This window comes from Emericellopsis atlantica (assembly GCF_019669845.1).
Source record: "Emericellopsis atlantica unplaced genomic scaffold F5Z01scaffold_1, whole genome shotgun sequence".
Lineage (NCBI taxonomy): Eukaryota > Fungi > Ascomycota > Sordariomycetes > Hypocreales > Bionectriaceae > Emericellopsis > Emericellopsis atlantica.
Genome location: NW_025764703.1, coordinates 860,198 through 882,276, shown reverse-complemented (window position 1 = coordinate 882,276; position 22,079 = coordinate 860,198). Strand labels below are relative to the sequence as shown.

At 57.1% G+C, this 22,079-nt stretch overlaps 5 protein-coding genes across 5 annotated transcripts; 2 read left to right on the top strand and 3 right to left on the bottom strand.

Annotated features, from left to right (window-relative positions):
* Window positions 1-43: 43 nt before the first annotated feature.
* Window positions 44-3,920, top strand: F5Z01DRAFT_613927 (S-adenosyl-L-methionine-dependent methyltransferase; the record flags this gene model as incomplete). The annotated part of the gene is made up of 4 exons (XM_046260788.1): window positions 44-1,894; window positions 1,967-2,212; window positions 2,294-2,491; window positions 2,700-3,920. The coding sequence occupies 4 exons, from the start codon at window positions 44-46 to the stop codon at window positions 3,918-3,920; spliced, it is 3,516 nt and encodes a 1,171-aa protein (XP_046123000.1).
* On the bottom strand, window positions 3,544-6,462 carry F5Z01DRAFT_24099 (P-loop containing nucleoside triphosphate hydrolase protein). The gene is made up of 4 exons (XM_046258402.1): window positions 6,199-6,462; window positions 5,969-6,146; window positions 5,727-5,915; window positions 3,544-5,671 (listed from the first exon to the last, which is right to left on the bottom strand). The coding sequence occupies exons 1-4, from the start codon at window positions 6,286-6,288 to the stop codon at window positions 3,927-3,929; spliced, it is 2,202 nt and encodes a 733-aa protein (XP_046122999.1). The 5' UTR covers window positions 6,289-6,462; the 3' UTR covers window positions 3,544-3,926.
* A 26-nt stretch (window positions 6,463-6,488) lies between these two features.
* Window positions 6,489-8,293, bottom strand: F5Z01DRAFT_642254 (uncharacterized protein). Its single transcript, XM_046262624.1, has one exon. It carries the CDS (start codon window positions 8,033-8,035, stop codon window positions 6,638-6,640), a length of 1,398 nt encoding a protein of 465 aa, XP_046122998.1. The 5' UTR covers window positions 8,036-8,293; the 3' UTR covers window positions 6,489-6,637.
* Window positions 8,294-14,263: 5,970 nt separating this feature from the next.
* F5Z01DRAFT_669806 (uncharacterized protein) lies at window positions 14,264-18,302 on the top strand (the record flags this gene model as incomplete). The annotated part of the gene is made up of 4 exons (XM_046264474.1): window positions 14,264-14,300; window positions 14,349-14,476; window positions 15,889-15,965; window positions 16,781-18,302. The coding sequence occupies 4 exons, from the start codon at window positions 14,264-14,266 to the stop codon at window positions 18,300-18,302; spliced, it is 1,764 nt and encodes a 587-aa protein (XP_046122997.1).
* A 1,943-nt stretch (window positions 18,303-20,245) lies between these two features.
* Window positions 20,246-21,755, bottom strand: F5Z01DRAFT_614282 (Dihydropteroate synthase-like protein; the record flags this gene model as incomplete). The annotated part of the gene is made up of 3 exons (XM_046260811.1): window positions 20,246-21,215; window positions 21,263-21,471; window positions 21,525-21,755. The coding sequence occupies 3 exons, from the start codon at window positions 21,753-21,755 to the stop codon at window positions 20,246-20,248; spliced, it is 1,410 nt and encodes a 469-aa protein (XP_046122996.1).
* Between the last annotated feature and the right edge of the window lie 324 nt (window positions 21,756-22,079).

Below are 22,079 nucleotides of genomic sequence, written 5' to 3'. Positions count from 1 at the left end.
CCGCGAGCTCCCTCCACGCTGGGCTGATGCGCGCGTGTTCCACATGAACCTTACACGTTCAATTCGTAGACTCACGGTCCGCGAAACGTGCAAAACCCTGCACGTACCTCTATCTCGGGCGCACTATTCTTCTGTGCACCTGGCGCACTCCAGCAGGCAGCCCTGCTTGCGCCTGTCGCAACCCTCTCGACTTCGACCCTCACACCCCACCTTGATAACACGGACCATGGCGACCGAAGCGAACGGCCAAGCGCCGCAGACCATCCAAGAGGGCAAGGCCAAGATCATTGTCCCCGAGGCAGCATCGACGCCGGCGGGGAAGAAGGAACAGGGCGATGTGCAGCAGGTCTTCTACAACCCGATCCAGCAGTTCAACCGCGATCTGTCTGTTCTGGCGATCAAGACCTACGGCGAGGAGATTGTGGAAAAGCGGAGGGCACAGCAGGCCAACAAGCGATCCAAGAAGCGCAAGCGCGCAAAGACCGACGACGCCAGTAAGGACGACGACGCCCACCCTGAAGTAGTCGACGAGCGCCAACCTGCGCCCGAGCCCGAAACCGCGCCTGAGACTGTCGAACCGGCCTCTACCGTCGCTCCCGACTTCAAGATACTCGATGCCCTCTCAGCGTCTGGTCTACGAGCGCTGCGCTATGCGCACGAGATACCATTCGTGACCGAAGTCACGGCCAACGACCTGTCCTCGTCCGCGGCCAGAAGTATCGAAGCCAATATTGCGTACAATGGGTTGCAAGACAAGATCAAGGTCACCAACGACGACGCACTGGCTCTTATGTATCGCTCTATAGCCGACAGTCTGTCCCTGGCCGCCAGGAAGCACCCTGGCAGAGCGTCTCCGGACTCGATCCGGTGGGACGTGGTCGACCTGGACCCGTACGGCACGGCGGCGCCATTCTTCGACGCGGCTGTGCAATCTGTGCGTAGCGATGGTGGTCTCCTATGCGTCACATGCACCGACAGTGCCGTCTGGGCTGGCCACAGCTACCCCGAGAAGACATACTCCCTGTACGGAGGAACGCCCGTCAAGGCGCCCTATTCGCATGAGTACGGCCTTCGCTTGATCCTGAACTCGATTGCGACGGCAGCCGGCCGGTACGGTCTCTCCATCGAGCCTCAGCTATCCCTGTCGATCGACTTTTACACCAAGGTCTTTGTCAAGGTCACCAAGTCGCCCTCAGCGGTCAAGTTCCTGGGAGGAAAGACGATGATGCTCTACACCTGCGATCAGGGGTGTGGCAGTTTCCAAACACAGTACCTGGTGAAGAACAAGGTCGCCGAGAACAAGAAGGGCTCGGGTCACTTCTACAAGCACACATTGAAGCAGGGGCCCACGACAGACGAGCACTGCGCACACTGCGACACCAAGACACACATCAACGGACCCATATGGGGCGGGCCGCTCCATTCACCAGAGTTCGTCAAGAGACTGCTCGCGAAACTGCCAGAGGCCGACAAGGCAGTGTACGGGACGATCCCGCGTTTGGAGGGCATGCTGCAAACAGCTCTGGAGGAGGATCTGCCCTTCCCCGAAGGCTCCTTTCCACCCGTAAACCCCCGCGACGACGCGCATGCCGCCATTGAGCGGTATCCCTTCTACGTGGACCCGCACAAGATCGCCAGCGTGCTGTGTGCCGTGGGCCCGTCGACGGACATGTTTCGCGGCGCCCTGACGCACCTCGGCTACCGTCACACGCGCAGCCACTGTCGCGCGGGCAGTGTCAAGACGGACGCGCCGTGGTCGACGATATGGTGGGTGATTCTCGAGTGGATTCGGCAAAAGGCACCCATCACGCCCAAGAATGTGCGGCCGCGGACGGCCGGATTCAGGATACTGGAAAAGGCCGGAATCCTGAAGCTCAACGAGGCCGGTGAGGTGGTGGCCGCCGGGCCAGGGGCGCTGGTCAAAGGCGAGGAAGATGTGCAGATGGAGGACAGCAAGCTGGTAGAGGCTGCGACCAGTGGTCAGGACGACGCTGCCGTGGCGTCTGCCGCTGATGACAAGACGGAGGTTGAGCAGGAGGGCGCATCTGCAGCCGAAGACAAGGACGACAAGGCGGCAGCTGCGTTCAAGGAGGTCGAGCTACGCAAGACGCTCGTGTTCAACGAGGATCTGGCTGCGCTGGGCCGTCGTAACCAGGGGCAGAAGAAACTGGTGCGATATCAGACAAATCCACGCGAGAACTGGGGACCGATGGTCAAGGCGAAGAGGCAGTGATTTCGGGCAGCGGGAGAGGGCATGCATGCATGGTAGGAGTTTTGGGTAGATTCTGTGTAGCGTATCTACGGTCATGATTGTTTGTTCATTTGTGCGAGCCCAGAGGCGTTGGAAGCAATCATTACTAAAAGTCCGATTGACAATCTGGATGACTCCTTGCTCTGCGGGGACGACAATCTGACTGCATCAGCAAGCGCCATAATCTCACCCTCTTGTCACCAATCTTGTCATTTTCGTAAGCTACATACAACTGTGATTGTGAGATAATCGTTCAATTTACGTCGAAGGAATCATGCCGGCGGCAGCGGCGAAAAGCCAACCTCGTCCGCTCGAGCTCACCATCAGTAAGCTTTCGATAGACATTGCCAGCGGCGAGCTTGCTCTGGGAGAAGCAGCTGGAGACTTGGACAGCGCCATTAAAAGCAGACATATTCTCTTCTCGCTGCGACGGAATGGCGCCAACGAGTCCTTCATCACAGCCGTCCTCAAAGAAGCAGTGGCACCTGATGACAGTGAGCCCTTCCAGCTCGTCCTCATCCACAGCGACGCCATCTCCGACGAGCTATCCGACGCATATCTGATCGACAAAGTCCCGCCGTACCTCGTCCACGACGCCTCGAACCAAGTCGACGTTGTCGTATCCACAAAGTCGGGGACAAACCTCGCTCTGCCCTTCTGGTCGACCGTCCTCCAACCTCTCATGTCCACCGTGGCAAGGACATTCCCCGAGTCAAAGGTCGACCAGGCCAACATCCTTGTCACAGAATCTGCCGAGAGCGTGTCCAACTTTGCACGCCAACGCTGGTCATCACAGGCCTCTCCAGCCCGGACAATCATCCTCCTCAGCGGCGATGGCGGCGTGGTGGACATGCTGAACGGACGACAAGAGGGCAGCCAGCAGAGACCGACCATCGCGATCTTACCCATGGGCACGGGGAATGCGCTCTTCCACACAAACCACAAGCCTCTCTACACACCCTCTAGCCCCTCCCCTCTCGTCCTGGGCATCCGCACCTTGTTCGTCGTGGGCGTTGCTGCCGCCCTGCCCATCTTCCGCGCCTCCTTCACGCCTGGCGCGCACATTGTCCACGGCGACGAACTACAGAGACAAGTCAGCCACCTCGACGGCGCCATCGTCGCGAGCTACGGCTTTCACGCCAGTGTCGTGTACGAGAGCGACACGCCCGCGTACCGCGTCCACGGCGACAAGCGATTCGGCATGGTGGCGCAGGAACTATTGCGCGAGGCGCATGCGTACTCGGCCCACGTCGAGATTCAGCGCACGGGGACGTCCCTCGAGGCGCTCGACAGGGAGAAGCACGGCTATCTCCTCACGACGTTGCTATCAAACCTGGAGAGGACGTTTACCATCTCGCCAGCCAGCAAACCTCTGGATGGGCAGCTCCGGACCCTGCATTTCGGGGATATCGGTGGCGAGAGAGCTTTGGACGCCATGATGAAAGCCTACGACGGCGGCAAGCATGTGGACGTCAAGTGGGACGATGGTGAGAGGATCTACTACCAGGATATAGACGAAATCAGAATCACGGTCAAGGAGACGGATCAGCGGTGGCGCAAGGTCTGCATCGACGGGACGATTGTCGACGTACCAACAGGAGGCACAATGACGGTCAAGAAACTGGACGAGAGCCCGTTGCGTATCTTGGTGAACAAGGGGGTGCGATAGACTAGACTAGTCGGCGAGGAGCTTGCTCACCCGCTTCTCCACGATGCTCTCAAACTCATCGACTCCGTTCTCCAACAGGCTCATTTTACCCCCCTTGAGTCGGTATACGGCTCTCCGCCTGGCCAGTTCCTCATCGTCGTCGTCATCGCTGTCCTCCATGCCCTCACCTTCATCGTCCATGGTGCCCTCAATGGCACCGCGCATGAACCATCGGTCGTGGCTGACGAGAACGACGGCCCCCTCCCACTCGTGGATCGCCTCCCGCAGGGCCGTGACCGTCTCATAGTCGAGATGTGTCGTGACCTCGTCCAGTACCAGCACGTGAGGCCTCTTCCAGAATAATCGTGCCAGCTCACACCGAACGAGCTGTCCACCACTGAGCTTCGTCAAGGGCACGTCCGATGCAATGCGTCCCCCCAGACCAAGCTCGCCCAGCAACGCCCTGGTCGAACCCTCGTCCAGCGCACCATCAATCTCTTTTGTGAGTAACGATAACGCAGTGAGCGTCGGGTCCGCACGGCCGAGGGCCTGGAGATCCTCCACGGCGTGTTGACTGTAATAGCCCATTTTCAGCCTCGGATGTGTCGTCACAGACCCAACGGTCGGTTTCGCTTCGTCCACCAATAGCTTGATCAGCGTCGACTTACCGGCGCCGTTGAGCCCGAGGATCCCGATCCTGTCGCCCATGCCAATCGCCAGCGTGATGTCCTGGATCGTCAGGGGCGCCCCACGCTTGTAGCGATACCCTGCCTTCTCGAGGGAGATGAGACTTCCCGGGAACCGCAGCTCCTGGGGCTCCGGCAGACGCATGGTCACACCGCGCGCCTCGGGTGGGATTTCGATTTCAGCGCGCGCGGACAGCTGGTAGCCCACGTGGTCGCGGTTCAGCTTGAAGCGACCGCCCCGGGCGGACACCTGCAGACCCATGCGGTCGTCGAGCTTCTTCTGTCGGGACTTGGCCTGGCGCAGCTTATTCTGGTCATTGTTCTCCTTGCCGGCTGATTTGTTGGCCGCGATGGACTTTTCCATGTGCGCGCGCTGCTTGTCCTGCGCCGCCTGCATTTTCAAGAGGTGTTCTCGCTTCTCGGCCTGGGACGACTCGTACACCGGTAGTGTCCCGTGGAAGTAGGAGATGTCCTTGTCCTTGAGGATGAGGAGGTCGGTGCACAGGTTGTTAAAGTCCCGGTCGTGGGTCACGAGGATGAGGGTCGGCGGGTCGGGCCTGTCCGCCATGGCCTCGATGTAGCGCTGCAGCCAGATGATGCCCAGCATGTCGAGGAAGTTGGTCGGCTCGTCCAGGATGAGGATGTCTGTCTCGGCGAGGAGGCACGCGGCGAGGGACGCGCGCATATGCCAACCTCCGGACAACGAGGCAATGGGCTGGTCCATGCGTGCTTCCGTGAACCCGAGGCCCGTGAGGATGGTCTTTGCTCTGGACTCGACCTCCAGCAGTCGGGTTGGTTCGATCTGCAGCTGGAGATCGGCGAGCATGTCGACCGCCTCCTGTGTCTCAGCTTGCAGCGTCTCTGATGAAATCTCGTCGCCAGGCTGCTCTATGAGACCGTCAGATTCAGCGACGACCTTTTCAAACGCCACGAGGGCCTTTCTAGCCGCCATGCCACGGGCGCCGCTTCTGAGGCGGGCGTCCTTGTCTAGGCGGAATAGCTTCTGTTGGAGACGCTCATGCTTGACCTTGCGCAGCGCACGGATAGGGGCATGAGGATCTATCGCATCGACGCCTGTGGACAGTGCTGTTCCTGTTTAGCCGTGGAAAAAGACAATGTGCCGTCTGCTTGAGAAACTCACCCCTAACCTCCCGCTCGACATTAGACTTTGAGGTCGCCTTGTCCACCACGCTCTGCAGAACTGTCTGGCCAGCGTCCTGATCCTGAGCGCGATTCTCATCATCTGTCAATTTGGTCTGCTGGAGAATGGCGATGCGCGTTTCCTCCGGGATGCCAGGGATCAACTTCTCCGCAATGGCCTTGAGCAGTGCTTTGTTCATTAGCGTGGGCTTTGGATGATGCTTCTATCATAGGGTGGCCTACTCGATTTCCCGGTGCCATTTCGCCCCACGAGAGCATATCGCTGGCCCTCTTTGAGGCGTAGCTTTGCGTTGGTGAGGATTTCTAGTCCATCTGTTTTGGCCTTGCCCCTAGATTTGGTGGCTTTGCCATCGGCAGGCTTGGCCGCGGCTATAGTGATCTGCAGACCCTCGACGTCGAGCTTGCGCTTTGTTAGGATAGGTCGAGGAAGGGGACTGCGCAAGTGGTCTTACCTCGCGATAGTTGGGTGATTGTATGTCGAAGCGCGTCTGCTTGGATGTGCAGAGGATGGTGGTCGCCGACTCCGAGTCCATCGACGTCATCTTGGAGAGGCTGGCCTGTTGGCAATTGTCTGTAGGATAACGATAAAGTTCAATGAATACGCGAGAAAAGGACCAATTGAGATAGTCTAGGTTGTGCGCAGGGATGTGAGCGTGCCAGAAGATTTATTATTTCACATTGTTGCCGTGGGAAAAACAGTTGCATTCTTTATTGGTGAACCCAAAGTTCCCCAGAGGCGACTTTTGTGGAGGGTTGGAGATGATGCAAAATGAGTCATTCTTGGGGATTTCCTCAGCATAGGTAGGAGCAAGAATGACCATGGACAACGAACCCAACCGTCATTCATGTACAGCATTCATTATTCACAGAGATTTACTATGTGGTCTAACCTTAGGACGCCGGCCTGTCCCTCTCGACGTTGATGAAGCGCCCCTTGCCAGCGCGCATGTGCCGAATGTGCCTCTCCACCAGGGCAGCTGTCTCCATCACCTCGGCAAAGGCCACCTGCTCGGCCGCTACCATGTCCTCTCGACCGGGAAACCCAGCGTAGAGCCTCAAAACCGTGACCTTGCCCCAATGAACGGCCCAGTCGACGTGATCGTGCTCCGTCTCCAGCATCAGCGCCTTGAACCACGACCCGCACCCCGTCAGATCCAGGTATTCCAACTCGTAGAAGCGCCGGCTGAGCTTGCGCAGCACGAGAAGCGCCTCGCTCCAGTCGTGGTCCAGGGAGTGGGAGTAGAAGTTGGTGCCACCGTAGTAGATCTTGTTGCCCTGGGGCGTCGTGACCTTGGACGTTTGCGCGCGCGGGGCGAGGCATGGATCGGGCCAGTAGGCGAGGCTGAGGTGCGTAATGTGCGACGTCTTGAAGGCAAAGTCCAGGAGATGGCGCCATGAACCGCCTTCCGTGTTGTGGGGTGACAGCGCCAGGGATAGATGTGTGAGATTTGGGAGCAAGGCGCGAGGTGGGCTTGGTGTTGCGTCCACGGCAGCGTCCCAGGAATCTTCGAGATCGTTGTCGTGGACTTGGGGGGCTGGGGGAAACAGCAAGTTCGTGACGTCTCTCAATCGGATTGAGCGTCCTAGTGATCTCGAGAGGTCGAGATAGGTGATCTCGTTGGTGGTATGGGAATCTTCCTCTAGTTCGCCTTGCTCATAAAGGTCTGCGGGCGGCAACAGTATAAGCTTCAGATCAGCCAGCGTCACACCTCCGTCCGAGATGCCAATGTGCCGCAGTAAAGCTGGTTTGAGGTGATTTGGCAGAAAGTACAGATGATACTGCTGATACACCCGCTGAAACTCCCAGTCGGACGCAATGGCTCGCAGAACGCGGTCTATCAGGCTCCCTCGACCAGGCAGGTACGCACCAGGTAGCGCATTGTGATCACTGGGCGCATCTTTCAACTTGAGTCCTCGCATGCGATGGCTGAGGTCTACATCTTGACCCCTGGTAGCAACCCAGCTCCGCGGTGGAGGGGGCCCAGCCGGCAGTCTTCTCCCACTGGCATCGAAGCGAGTCCGCACTGGTCTCCTCGGTGCTGGTGGCGGGGTGTCGGGGATCTGGAGGATCGAGCGAAGATCAGGGTGCAGACTGGGGCCGTTGGCCAGCAAATGCGGCGATGCTGCGGATGAAGGTCCAGCTGCTTCGCGACGTAGGCCAGAGAGAAGTTCGTTGACGCCCTTGGCTGGCGCGTCTGACCCGCGGCTGCTCGATGAGCTCAGCGCTGGGGACACGGGCACAGTTGGTTTGAAGGACTTGAGATGCTGATATTGTCGTTTCTTTGGCATAACCGCAACGTTGCGGTGGAGGTATCCGTCTCAGGTCTGTGGAATGATAAAGACGTCGAGTGTTGATGACATGAAGTCGCCCCACCAGCGACGAAGCATCAATAATTCATCGTCACGATGAGTCGAGATTAAAGGCGGACCCACAGTCTGACATGAGTGCCTCAGTGAGCCATCTTTCTGTCACCATCGAGCATCCATGCGATTTACTTCTATATCCAAATATTACAATATATAAAGAAGGATTAGGTTCGATAAAGATTGATGAAAGGATGGCGGTTCATCTTTGCAAAATCCCACACTACAGGGTAGGTAGTAGGCATCCGGATTCCGGACGCAGGATCGTGTAGCGCTTTTGTCATTTGAGCTACCCTGTAGTGCAAACATCCCTCGCGTGGCGCGTAGCTGGCTGTCCCACTTAGTCTGAGTACTCGACTGTCAACATTCGCCTCCTGACATGGAAGCACATTGCTATTTCTGGACATCTTCTGTATAAAGCCCCAGACAAAGTTCTCATGCTAGTATGTGCGAATATGAGGCCATCATCTCTCAATACGCCTGAGCATGTCCCGGTCACTCCATCTTCTGGAGCAGCAACCCTCAAAAGACATCAACAAACGTGAGGCAGGTCTCAAAACAAGACACAACATCGACTGGACACCATGCGCTCAATGGATGCTGCCTTTCGCGCAAACAAGGCCTACACTTCTCGCGTACGACACCACTGGAGCCTGCCAGTCCGAGTTCGCAAGGTCGCCACGCGCTTGTGTCACTACACCGACGCACGCTCTCCTGTCCGCATCACACACCGGACACCCATCGACGTGGGGGAGAGTCAGCGCGTGCGGCCAACACACGATGTCCTCAACCTGATTCTAGCTGCTTCTACCGCGGCCATGCCAGGCTGAGCGCAGCCTGCCAAGCAGCCAGCCTGGGCTCCTCCAGACACACTCTCGCACAAGACCGACAAACGATCTTGGCCCTGTCTCACCGACACCCAGACCCGAATAAGGGTTGGGCAAGCAAACGGATGGGGAAGACCTCTACGGAAGGGGGAAATGCCACGCAACTTGGTGGTCCAGTGCTTTCTGCCCTCCATGCCTTGCTCGTACGCTCGCAGACTTCAGAATATCTGGGTACTGGCAGAGAGGCGTACCGTTCATGCTGTGTCCTTTCCCCAGGTTCAATGTTGACTTCTCCCCCCTGGTATCGAGCCGGTTGCGGTGGTACCAAGAGACAGCTGAGGCAGATCTGCAACAAGGAGGGCATGCAGACAGGCAGCATGCATTGTCCGGACCTCAAATCACGCTGTCGTCGCTGCTGCCCCGGATACGCACAAGGCTGGTGGTTCAGCTTGGCATCTCGCCCCCCCTATCTTAGAGGTACACCTTTTTTCTCACCGAGAGAAGCGCCGGTCACTCCAGTCTCTTGTTGTAGTAAGCTCACCTGACGCCGGCAGATGGAGCCCCTGTCCGGACAAAGGGCCCAGTGTACGACGCCTTGTCTCGTCAGTCCGTTACCGGAATGGTCAGTCGTGTACGACAGGCAGAATCAGGCAATAGCCCTGCGTCATGTTGCCATTTGCCTTTGGGTACGGTTAGGCAGACAGATATTATTGCCAACAGACCTGGGCAGGTATCATGGCCCATGGCCTGCTTGGTTTGTTGGTTCTGCGCCCTGTGGTCTGGACGATGATTACTGCCAATGTGGTCCATACACCCTTTGCCAGCGCAACAGGCAGAGAAAGCTCTGGCTGCTAATCGAGTTGTCGGCTTTGCCTTGCTGCGGGCTTCTTCTTAGGCAGACTATGTCCTGCTCTGGAGCAGTGTCTTTCAGTATGTTCGTACGCATGGTTCGAGACCCCTTTTCCAAGGCCATCCGTCGACTGAGGTATTCGGCGACAGCCGAGATCGGCAAGCTTCAGTCGCAACGCCACTTTCATTATCGTTGCGTGAAACATGCATCGCGCGGTGCGCCCAAAAACAACATGATAGTTCGCAGATCATGGAGTTGAGCATGGAAACGCCGTGACCTGCATCTGTGCCCGGTGGGCGTCGACCGATGCGCCAAAACCACCCATGGCAGTACTTCCCTCCCTCATGGCTTCTCGTTACCTACGCACATGCTTCGCAGGACGATGCCACAAGGGCTGCGATCCGGGCGGACTTGAAACGTTGACAGGACTCCTGCACAAGATTCATGCGCTCGACTGATTCTGGTGCCCTTGTATTGTACCACGCGCTGCCGTCCTGCCCGTGCCTCATGGGGTCAGCCTGCCTGCTCTTGGATCCTGCAAGCTACGGCCGATGCTGGTTCACCTGCCATCCTCAAGGAAGCATGGCATGCTGCCAGACCGCCAGTCCACGAAGCCAGCATTGGCGCACGACTTGGTGGACCATGTCATGGAATCGACATACCGCCATTATGCACGCAGCCGTCGAAAAACGTGGTCGTCCGCCAATGTTCGACTGTCAATTGAACGAGTGGCCAGGCGCATATCCACTATCACGAGATGCTGGGGCCCCCTTTTTCGAGTCTTTGATTCAGCGCTCCCGACAGCCAAACTGATGTTTCGAAGATTTACGGCCGCTTGCTGTGCTCTCCGGGGGATGGTCGCAAGGGAAGCACATGGATGTCTGAGTTAGCATGGAATCTGACGAGGCTCGGCTCATAGGAACGTGGACTTCGCGCATCCTGGACGGGCACAACATCGATCTAGGCTGCATGGCTCAGACGAACCTGTCAGGAAGATCACTATAAACTCTACCTGGCATCTCCTGACTGAGGAAACAGACAGCGATCTCGAGTCGTACCTAGCTCCCTCGCTCGCTCGCTCGCCATCGACGAATGTCCCCCCTCTGCCTCTGCCATGTGCATGCAGACGCCACCATGCAACCCGTGCGCGGCGGCTTGCTTACGGCAGATGGCTGCAGCGATGAAAAGGGCCCGTGAACTTTGGCTTTGGCTTTTTATTTTGTGATGTATCACATTGCACCAGATCCAGATCGTGTCGAGCATGTGTCTATCATCTGCATTGCCGCGTTCTTTAGCGAATGGGCCCTCGTCGATGCGGAGACAGGCCCATTTGATCCCGGCAGCGGGAGCCGGACACGCGATGAAACTAGTTTCAGCGATAACTATAGGATTCTGGGTCCTGGCGACGCCTTCAGGTGTCATGGCAAGTCGGGTCACTGCTGGCATCGCACGCGATGCGTTGGAGTCCGGCACTTGCTGTATCCGTCCTCGCAACCGACCTGATGATTGGATCCGAATGGTCGCTGTCAAGAATAGACGAAAGATGTATATCGACCACGGAAAGATCAGGAGAAAATTGCATGCAATCACCGCGCTGCCGACTAAAGGGTGAGGCAGGTGAAGCACCCCCTCCCTCTCGGGAGTGTGCTCTTGTCATTGGCTGCTACATTCGAATGCGCACGACCATGCTCGCCTGGAAACAATATATCGGGGGAATGATGGAAGTCTTCTTGATTCATCGTACTTACTCCCATCAAGCCCCTACGTCTGTGCAGAAATGCTCGAGGTACATGTGGTCGCCCAAGCCTTGGCGAGCCAGACCAGGCTCCTCAAAGTTACCCTTGCCTCCAGTCCTCGACAATTTAGCACGCTCTTTGTGTGCAAACATCAAATCTTAGCTACAGAAAGGAATATCTGACCCTTCAGCACTGGTTTGGTTCACCAACACGACTCTCCAGTGAGTGAGTGACAGAGGTGCGCCTGACCTGCAGCAAGTCACTCGCCGGGTGCAGACCACAACCATCCCCGAGTCTATCATAAATCACACTGAGTTTGGAGACATTCCAAAGCTACCTCATGATCATAATTCTCCGAGCCTCCGATTTCTCCATCATTCTGAGACAATGCTACGGTCCACGTTGCCTTCAAGTTGAAGGCGACTCTACCATGAGGCCATGTAGCAAGCCGTGGCTTGGCGTGGTCTCTTGGTCAACGGACAATCGAGCCCAATCACGGCTCTGCGTTTGCCAGTAGTTTTGACGGACTGCCGTCGCGGATAGCTGCGTATCCTTCGTCGCAGATTCAAAAGGGGGTGTGGTTGATCACCTTGGATCGTGGGCGTGGCTCGAGTGAACAAATGTCCAAGAATCGATGCTGAATCACTCGTTCTGGGGAAACACATGGTGCCTATGACGGTGCCATTGTTCATGGATAGAGGAGAGGCGCAATAGGGGGTGGCCTCGTCAGGCTCCCCCTCTCCTCCGAGAGAGAGAGAGAGAGAGAGTCAACTGCGCATGATCTCCTCAGCAGATGATGACCCGGTTCTTTGACGCAAAGGTGTGGTTCTTCATGCGCAGTGCGGTGCGTTGGTCGCTTTTCGTTGGTTCCAATGCCCTGGGAAAAGCTACCCCTTGCCGCCAAAGGCAGCGACTGGACATGGCCTTGTGCAGTATAGGTCCTCGCTGAGTCCCCGGTGAACTCTGATTATCGCCTCGTTGCCCTCAAGCCCAGGCTCTGCCGGCATGAGCTAGCCTAGATCGCTGCTGGTGTTGTTGGCTCCAGCCTCCAGCCTCCAGCCCAGTCTAGCAGCACATCACTGATCAACAAACGACCCACGGGGGTGTGGGCAACGTGACGTGCCTCCTCCTACTGACTAACTCTATGATAGGTAGCTGCCAGCGTCCGCTTTTTGACCGGCTGCAATCTCCCTGGTATGAGAGGTGCTGTAAGCGTGCAGTCTGGTCACTGGGGTGGGAATCATAGAGCGAGGCTCCGGCTACCGATCTGATTCTAGGCTGGGCGTATAGTCACGGGCCAGCCCCGTGGACATGTACTCCTGTCGGACTCTCGTCACGTACAGCTCACCTGGTTTTCACCTCGTGGGTGTATTTTTACCGGCTCTCAACCCAGCACAGTCCATGACTGCACAAACTCCTCATCTTAAGCTTGTGATTCTCCCGGCCAGCCGGGATCCTCGAGTTCTGCCTCACCTTCTTCACATCTCTGTCTCTTGCGCAGCTGGACTCGGCCGCCTCAGTCGAACTCCATACGACCGTCTCATCCATCCTTCCAGACCATCATCATCATCCGAATCTTTTCTATCGCAAGCCTTTCCTACGCGCGAACCCCGTCATCCAATCGCCAATAGTACGCTTGCGTCTCAAACCCAGCAGCGCAGCTCTGGACCTTTGTACGATCCCAAAAACATACCGAGCACTGCCTGTGTCGCAGATTGGGTATCTAGTGAGCTACTCTCTGAGATCCTGCACTCGCACAAGTCTGTGGCGGCTTCGAACGCTGTGTTCTCCTGACCGAGATTGTCCTCTGACACCAGCACGCACCTCGCCCGCATCAGTTTGTTGACAACCTACCATCTCAACGCCTCATCTCCCTGCCGTCGCACAAGCACGTCGAACCAGACTGACAGGCGCGTCCAGACAGCCCTCGGAAACACACGTCAACTCGTTACCGGAACGACATCGATAAACGATAGGTGAGACCCCTTCTTGCGCGCAGTCTCGTCCCAATCAGCCACAGCCCCGACAGTAAACCGGCCAGCGCAAGGAAAGATCCTCTGGTGCCAACAGACCTTCCTCGATCTTAAACGAGATCGTGTTGTCGAAGCCAACAAGTCAATGGCACCAATCTGGGAGGTTCTACGCCCCTGAGGACCACGAGTACTACGGACCAGGCCAAACATCACAAATTGTACGCGTGGTGGCCACCGCGCCAATCAAACATTTTGTGTTCTTTTCTTTTCTTCCAGGGAAGAAGCCGGACGCTGATGAGCATGCCTTGCAGGGACAAAGAAGCGGTTACCCGTCACGGCGCACGCATGTAAGTCCCTCCGGGCGAATCGCAACGGTCCCTCGTCGTCTGTTCAATGGTTATTCGGGCGATTGTGCAGCAGAGCCCTGCACCAACACGAAAAAGGCCTGGCTATCCTGCTCTGGAATGCCTCAGCTTCTTTCTGTGTGTGTGCTGGGCTCGCGACGATGGATTTCCTACAGTCTGCGCAGCGCGAGGCTCGTCATTTTGACCATGGGTGATCAGACGCATATTCGTCTCGAGGCTAACATTTTTCTCATCAGTGCGGATTCCTTGAAGACATCAGTGCGCAGCGGCGCATCGACCGACGAACCAACCGACTGGGCGTGGGTGCTGTATAGACAGGGGTACCGAAGCAGGGAAGAGTAGGTACTTACACATACCTCCGCAGTCTCGAGACGAAGATCCGAGTTGGTAGACCCAACCAGAATGACGAACAATGAGGAGTCTGCTGGACTGCCGCATTGTTCGTCTGTATGCGCCCCAGTTGAAATGGACTGACGCAATGGAGAAGGGTATCTCGAAGAACCGACGACGACGGAGAAGAGGATTCGATCTCGACAGTCGAGCCAGCAGGCTGAAGTAACGAGTACCGACTACACCCTGTCAGCACGCGACAAGCCCATTGTCGCCAACAAGAGCGTATGAATTCTCAGTATTCAACAAAGGTAGGTGATTGACAACGAACATGAAAGCCCTTCCACATCCATCTCTGTCCCTCGAGTCGCTGCTGCTACTGCGCGCGCGCGCTACCTGTTGGTTCGGGAGCCACTGTCATATACATCCAAGACACCGACTATTCGACAAGGGGGCGAGACCCTATCGGTCAGCTACAAGGAAGAAAAGTCCGTCAGAGAGCGCTAGTCCTGCGCGAATACGCACCGAAATGGGACTGCAGCAGCACCAACCAACCTCCTGGGCTGTCGGATGACCTGCAGCGTGTCGAGAGATGCGAGACCAATCAGGTCAGCCCACTAGGTCTGTCTCCTCCAGGGTCCAACGTACCTAGTTGTCGCATCGCGAACCCGTCCTGGAGGAAGGGGTCCTTGACCGGTCAGCTGGGCCGTAGTAGCAGTGCAGTGCGGTGTCGAGCTTTAGCTGCCGCCGCTATCTTCCGGTCCCTCAGGTACGTTTGTGTGTTTGCTTCCCGTCTGCATGCGTCTTGGCGCAATATCTGCTTTCTTTGTCTTTGTCGTCTTGTCGCATCGGCTCGTCTCTCCCCTCCTGGCCTGCCATGATCTCTACCATGACAAGCACCGTTCTTCTGCTCTTGCAGAAGAGAGAGATGGCCAGGACCATTTATGGGCAGATGCGCACATTACTGGTTTCTCGGAAGCAAATGCGTTGTTCATAACAGCAATCTGCCCAACCGCGACTGAGACATCACAGCTGAAACCCTGCTCTCTGTGCAACCCCATCAGCACTCTCTCTCTTCCCGCTGGGCAGATTGTGCTACTGGATCCGAAGGCCCGTACGTGGTACGCGCCGTGTTGTCCCAGTGGGACCCCTTCCCGGTGCAGTCCAGTCCTCCAGGCATGTGTCCGGCCCCGGACGAGTTGTCACTCGAGGTACTGGACGTGTACATGCCCAGCCCACCCCATTGTTGACGTTGACCTGCCTCCGAGACGAGGAGAGAGACGACAACGCATCATGCACATCCCCCTTTGTTCCTTTCGGGCGGGTTGATCTCTACAACTTTTCTCGCCTCTCTCTCGAGAGAGCAAAACGCCCTGCACAGAGCGTTCTCCTTGCGCTACATATCCTATCCTCCGCGGCTGCATGGCAAGCGTATGACATTTACTAATTTCTCGTCTCATCAGCAGTGCGACATGGCGTAGAAGCGTGTTGACAGGTCAGCCTGACGGTTGCGCCGTTGTCCACTGGAGGGTACATGTACTCACTGGACTCTTCATCGTCCGCCCAGCACACGCCGCCGCTCCGATGAAAGCAGTCATGCCTCCCCAGAGCACTGATTACGTCCCTTTTCCCTCCCAATGACAGACCACCGCATTGTCGCACGAGAGTTCATCACGTCATCTAACAGGTGAAAGCAGGAGTATGCCTCGCCCGCGGTGCCAGAGGGGGAGTCGGGCCTCGACTACCACCTGAATGGCCTCGGGGGTCAAGCGCAGTGAGTCGATATCTTTTCCTTTGGTTTTCCTGCGTGCGCGAGCAGCGCATCATCGAGAGAGCATCTACCACCACCACCCCATCAATGCTCGGTCATGCCGAACCGCTGGACTCCTGTTTTCATTCTTGAATCATCCAGATCCTATCACAAGCACCAGGGTCACGAGCCTCTATAGCCCGGCATCACTGATGCTCCGCAAGTACTCAAGCGAGGACGAGGACTCTGTGCTGCTTCACTTGCCTTGACTTTCTTCACCGTCTTCCTCGGCAGCTGCTCATAGCTGCTGAAGGTGAAACCCTCTCTGTCCGCTTGGAAGCGCCGCCATGAGCCCTCCAAGTGCCTTCAGCGAAGCATGGAAGCCAAGAGGATCCCCTCAGTTCGGCCTTGGGGCTCCTGTGTTACCTTCATCGCTGGCCGTCACACCGCGAATCTCGGTGGTACTACAGCATTCTCGTGCTCTTCACCCTCCCCTCCATGCCTGCGTCAAGTCTCCCGCTAACTAGGGGTTCGAGATACAACCAGCAACCAACAACGACGACAACTACATCACTCACCGTCGAGGCAAGTCAACCATATAACTTGCTTTACCAGCCGCCGCCCACTTTGGACCCAAACACGCATTATCCTCAAGACACCACTGGCTACTATTCGGCTGCTGCCTCGCACGGTTACTCCTCGATTGACGTCAGGCCCAGTTTTGGTCCTAGGTGAGTTACAGACAGACAGACACACTCTCATACTCCCGCTGTAGTCCCTGGGATGACTCAGGTTCCTGCTGTGCTTGCATAAGAAAGGCACACTAACACACATCTCAGTACTCCGTTCTCCACGGGCATGGACCACACACCGCGCACTGCATTGCTACCGCAACCACTAAACCACCACATGAGTACCCGGGAACAGTACGCGCACGCGACGCCCTCCTTCCGACGACAATCGGAGCATCCGACACGGTCTTCTTCGTCCTACGGGGGCGCACACTTTCGTCGCCCACAAGTCTCCACCAGTCCAAGCAGCAGCGCCGTCGTCAGCTACGGGACCATCCCGGGCAACACTGACAACAGGATGGAGTCGCCGTCCAGAGCGGGGCCGGCGTCCGAGAAGACGAGGCCTCCCCTGGAAGGTCCCACGCACTTTGGCGAGATGCGGTACCAGGACACGGCCAAGACCGCGTGCCATGCTACCATCAACGGGAGCATCGACAAGTTCTTCATCGCGGACGACAGGTGGACCTGCTATAGACGGAACTACTTCTCGTGTGCCTGCTCCTTCTCACTGGGGCCCTACTTCCCAGGCACCCCCGTCGAGGTAAAGCCGGTGGGCGCCCAGAGTTTCTTCATGGTCCACGAGTTCGGTGTGAGCATCTCGGCCGTCGTGGCCGGCAACGAGCAGCAGGTCATCGAGCTCGTCCAGCACACGCCGAAGCGGGACAAGGGGCCGACCTCCACGCCGTCCATCATACCCCTGATGGCCAAGCAGGACGTCATCAACCTCGGCTACTTCAACCTGGAGGACAGCAACATTCCGGCGCGCAACTACCCAGACGCCTGGGTGCCCTCCGAGTCGGGCGGCATCGGGACGCTGACGGAGTGGACGTTTGAGCGGATCCAATTCAAGCAGGCCACGCAAAATAACGGCAAGCGCCGGGCCCAGCAACAATTCTACCATCTCCTGGTCGAGTTGTGGGTCAACATTTCGCCCTCGAATACCCCGGACTGGCACAAGATCGTCCATCGCAAGTCGGCCCAGCTCATCGTCCGAGGACGGTCGCCGGGTCACTACCAGAGCGAGCGGAGCCACAGCCGCGACGGATCCCGTAACACGGACAATCAGCCTGCGATCTATGGCGCGCCCATGGGGGGTCCTCGTGGCTATGGTGGCGGCCAGATGCACCCATTTGGGGGCTACGACGCTAGCCATGGCATCTACGACCCAAATCAGCGAAATCATCATCATCACCAACAACAACATCATCATCACGCCTTGCCAAGAGACACCATGCTTCCGACGGAAGACGAGAAGCCCATGGATGGGCCCAAACACTTCACCTACTATCCCGGGGCCATGGACGGCAGCTACCATGGCCACAACACAACGGAGCCCTGGGCGGGTCACCATGATCAAGAGTCTGTCTCGCACATGATTGCCGGTGTTGATATCAACAGCAAAGTCAAGAATGAGTACGATAACATCACGCTGCCTCGCCTCGTGCACCCGTCCTCCCTGAGCAACAACAACGACCAGAGCCGGTCGTGCCGTACCTTTGACGGCAGGCCTTCGTCCAACGGGGCGTACCCGCAGCTCCTCTCGCCGACGAGCATGAACATGTCATTGTAGCGAGCGGGCGAGCAGCACAGTATTTGGACATGAACCGGAAAGTTATAGAATGAGAAAGGACGCCAGGCGCAAGCAGGAAAATTGGATTTTTGAACGAAATTGGATACGCCAGAGCCCTCTCCGCTGCCCGATCGTCATGTCCGGGTAGAAAGGGGCGAGTGGACTCGGGTCGGCGTACAGGATATGGGAGAGGGGGAAAAGGGGTAATTGCATGGCAAGGCGTCGGACAAACAGACTACACATCACAACATGGCTCGCCCCTTCCACGAGGGGCATTCATTCTCGCTTTTTTCTCCTGATGGTTACGGACGGGGCTGTTTCGCAGGAAGGAAAAGGACTGGAGCTGCGAAGCGGTGCTCCTTTTGCTATACTATGTCTCTTTATCTGAATTGCTTCTTGGTTATTGTCAAGCTTGGGTATCCTCTCGATGTTGGCCCTATCGGTTGAATTAGTCGCTTCTCACCGGTTTGCATTACTTGGTGGTATCTGCGGGCTTGCCTTGGTTCTTCCAGTGACACCCGCTGTTCTAGATGCTGTTCCTTTCCAAGTACTGCCTCAGCCCAGCCAGTATATCCGCGCGCCTCCTGACCGGCTTTCCTACCCGAGAGATCCCTGTTTGAAAGCTGGCTATCCCTGCACTAGTATTGTACGACCAACAGTCCCAAGTTCATGTGATTCCACACCCATGCGAGCCCTGTTGGTCGTGGGACAAACAAGGGAGCCAGCCCTAGATCCAAGATGCGCCATCTCTGAGCATGGGGTCGTACGGCGTCTAGCATACAAGGATCACCGAGTATCCGCGCGAGACGTGTGTCACGAGGGCGCAGAAATGATCTTTTGCGCAAACAAGGCCGGGGGTGTTGCGATGTTGGTGATGTGTCAGGGTGCACGACATGGATCGAGTCTGGGGTGAACGTGGGCGCGTGGATGATGTAGCTGAACTTGGATGTCAATATGTATAGGCCACATTGAGTAAATATTGCAATAGCTTTGACTCAAGGCATCTTCCGCGCTTCGTTCATTATGAGGGAGAACTCCCATTCAGCAACCGTCCCGATGGTTTGCGCCAGCTGTCGATGTCGAAGCAAGCCATGACAACATTGAATCGTGCGCGGGTCCACGTGTGTGCATCCGGGAGCGGTGACGGACGACTGAACTGCACGCTGCACGATTGACGGGTGTTTGCAGAAGGACAGCATGGGTTCGACAAGGTGCAATCTGCGTACAGATCAGACACAGGGCACGCACTGGGTCAGCGAGCGCAGCAGTGCGCTCAGGGCGTCGACATGTATCCCAATGTACCTCGAGTGCCTGGACGTGTCTTTCCGAATTACACGTATGCATCCGGGACCCTCCCAATGGTCAGACTCAGAGGACACCCGCAAGATGGATGGCGGCCTGGAACCCGAAATCGTTGACCGGTCTGTGAAGACGACGGGGAGGAAGCTGTCGGTTTGTCAGCGACTGGACTACACCGGTGATCGGCGTGACGGAGGAGCGATACATCCTTTGGTCCAGCCTGCATGACTGCATGGCCGCCAAGAGAAATGGCTGCGTCGCGACAGTTGGACTGGTGGCCTTGGATGTCACCCTTTTGGGAACGGACTGGCCAGCAGATAAAGCGGGCAAGCTTTGCTGATATTATCCGTGCATTGATACCTGACGTCTTCTCGAAGCAGGCGCTTTGCCGGAATGAAAACCACCACTCAAGCACACCCGCCCAATCTGACTCCAACCATGCCAGACCCTCTGTGGGCGAGTGGGAAAGCTCTATGCGGGACACATGGGGAAGTTGGCCTTACGTATGCCGAATACAAGTCGCAATCGCTCGGCCTGGTCAACGGGGAAGACTGGAGCACGGAAACAGATATCCATATAGAGGCATCCGAGTCAAGTAGGTGGTTGGCGATGTATTAGGTAGATAACTGTATCGTCTCCTGCGACTAAGGTAGTCGCCTCCAAATAGCATCAGCCATCTTGGTCACGGCGGTCATCTCGGCGACATCGTGCACACGAACCACGTCCGCGCCTCCCTGGACCGCCGCCGCCACCGTGGCCGCCGTGCCCCAGGTCCTCTCCGAGGGCTTGTCGACGCCGGTGACCCTGCCAATGAACTTCTTGCGACTGGTCCCCACGAGCCAAGGCAGGTTCTCAAGGCCAGGCCAGTGCCGCAAGTCGTCCATACGACGGAGGATCTCGAGGTTCTGCTCCATGGTCTTGGCGAAGCCGACACCCGGGTCGAGGATGATGCGCCATCGACGAATACCAGCAGCTTCCGCAGCCGCCACGCGCGCGGCCAGTTCAGAGGCCAAGGTGGGAATCAGACCATCGGGATAGGAGGTGAGCTTATTCATCGTCTCGGGCGTCCCGCGCATGTGCATGAGGCAGATGGTCTTGCCCAGCCTTGCGACCGTGGGCAGCATGTCTGGGTCCAGTGTGCCCGCGGACACATCATTAATGATATCCGCACCCGCCGCCAGTGCCTTCTCCGCCACCGAGGCACGGTAGGTGTCGATACTAATCACAAGGTCTCGAGCTTCCGGCATGGAGCGAATGACCTCGATCGACGGCAAGATGCGCGCCAGCTCCTCTTCTGCCGACGCTTGTGGGCGGTTCGGTGCAGTGGATTGTCCGCCAATGTCGATGATGGACGCCCCGTCGCGAACGAACCGGCGGACGGTTTCGACCAGCGATTGCGGATCATGGAGTCCCCCATCGGAGAACGAGTCGGGGGTCAGGTTCAGAATCGCCATGACCTGGGTGGTCTTGCGAGGCAGTGCCGGCGTCAACGGGGGTGATGAAGGGGACAGAGGTGTTAGAGATGACAAGGACTCGCCACGCGGGAGCTCGTTGAGGTAATCCTGGATGAGCTTCCATGGTCGGGAGGGTTCCAATGATTTCGACGCAGCAATCCTGCGAGGATCAATATTTGAACAAGAGGAGCTCCGGAGCGCACTCACTCTGCTAACGGTCTCAAGACGAATTCACGTTCGCGGATGCCAATGTGCGGAATGTTGAGGCGCTCATGCGTAAACGTTTCATCGCCGTAAAGGAGGACATCAAGGTCAATGTTCCGGGGCCCTTTATCGATGACCTTGTGGCGACCCATCTCATTCTCGATGGCCTGGAGCTGGTCGAGAAGCTCCAGCGGTGTCAAATCGGTCTCAACCTGTCCGGACAAAGTCAGCGCCAACTTGGTGGACCATGGCAACTGTGTCGAACCTCGCATGCCCCATTGACAAAGCGGTCCTGCTCTTTGACATACATGGGCTCGGTCTCGTAGAGACTGCTTGTCCTCGTGACGCGAATGCCGCGCTTGTCCATGAGATGACATGCTTTTTCTATCTCTGCAACGCGGTCCCCGAGATTGCTTCCCAGGGCAATATACGCCGTCTTCTTGGTTGGTCTTGCTGCCTGGCATCCGCACGCATAAGATCGAGCGAAAGACCCCATACCCTGGCCCGTAGTGACGCGAGAGGGCACGCCTTTGATGCCTGCCCTTGGTGCTCGGTTCATGGGCAACGTAGAGGACGCGCTCTTTGTTGCTGGGCGGAAGGCTACACATCCGGTGGCAGAACTCCACGTTCTGCGCATGCTGGATACCCTCATAATGGAAGAGGCCAATATGGTCACGTGGGGTGCACCAAGTACCTTAGGCAAAGACAGGCAAGAGCAAGAGGCGAATTCGATGAGGTGAGGTTGACGACTTTGTTCAATCTCGAATTTCGGGAAACAGCGACCCACATTGACATACTTGGCGTACAAGGCTGCAGATTG

Excerpts from the sequence above, each read along its gene's own strand:
- F5Z01DRAFT_24099 (XM_046258402.1), bottom strand. The coding sequence starts at position 6,288 with ATGACGTCGATGGACTCGGAGTCGGCGACCACCATCCTCTGCACATCC. Across the intron at positions 6,147-6,198 it reads AATCACCCAACTATCGCGAG|CTCGACGTCGAGGGTCTGCA; the intron begins GTAAGACCACTT and ends ACAAAGCGCAAG. Across the intron at positions 5,916-5,968 it reads AAATGGCACCGGGAAATCGA|CACTGCTCAAGGCCATTGCG; the intron begins GTAGGCCACCCT and ends TAATGAACAAAG.
- F5Z01DRAFT_642254 (XM_046262624.1), bottom strand. The coding sequence starts at position 8,035 with ATGCCAAAGAAACGACAATATCAGCATCTCAAGTCCTTCAAACCAACT.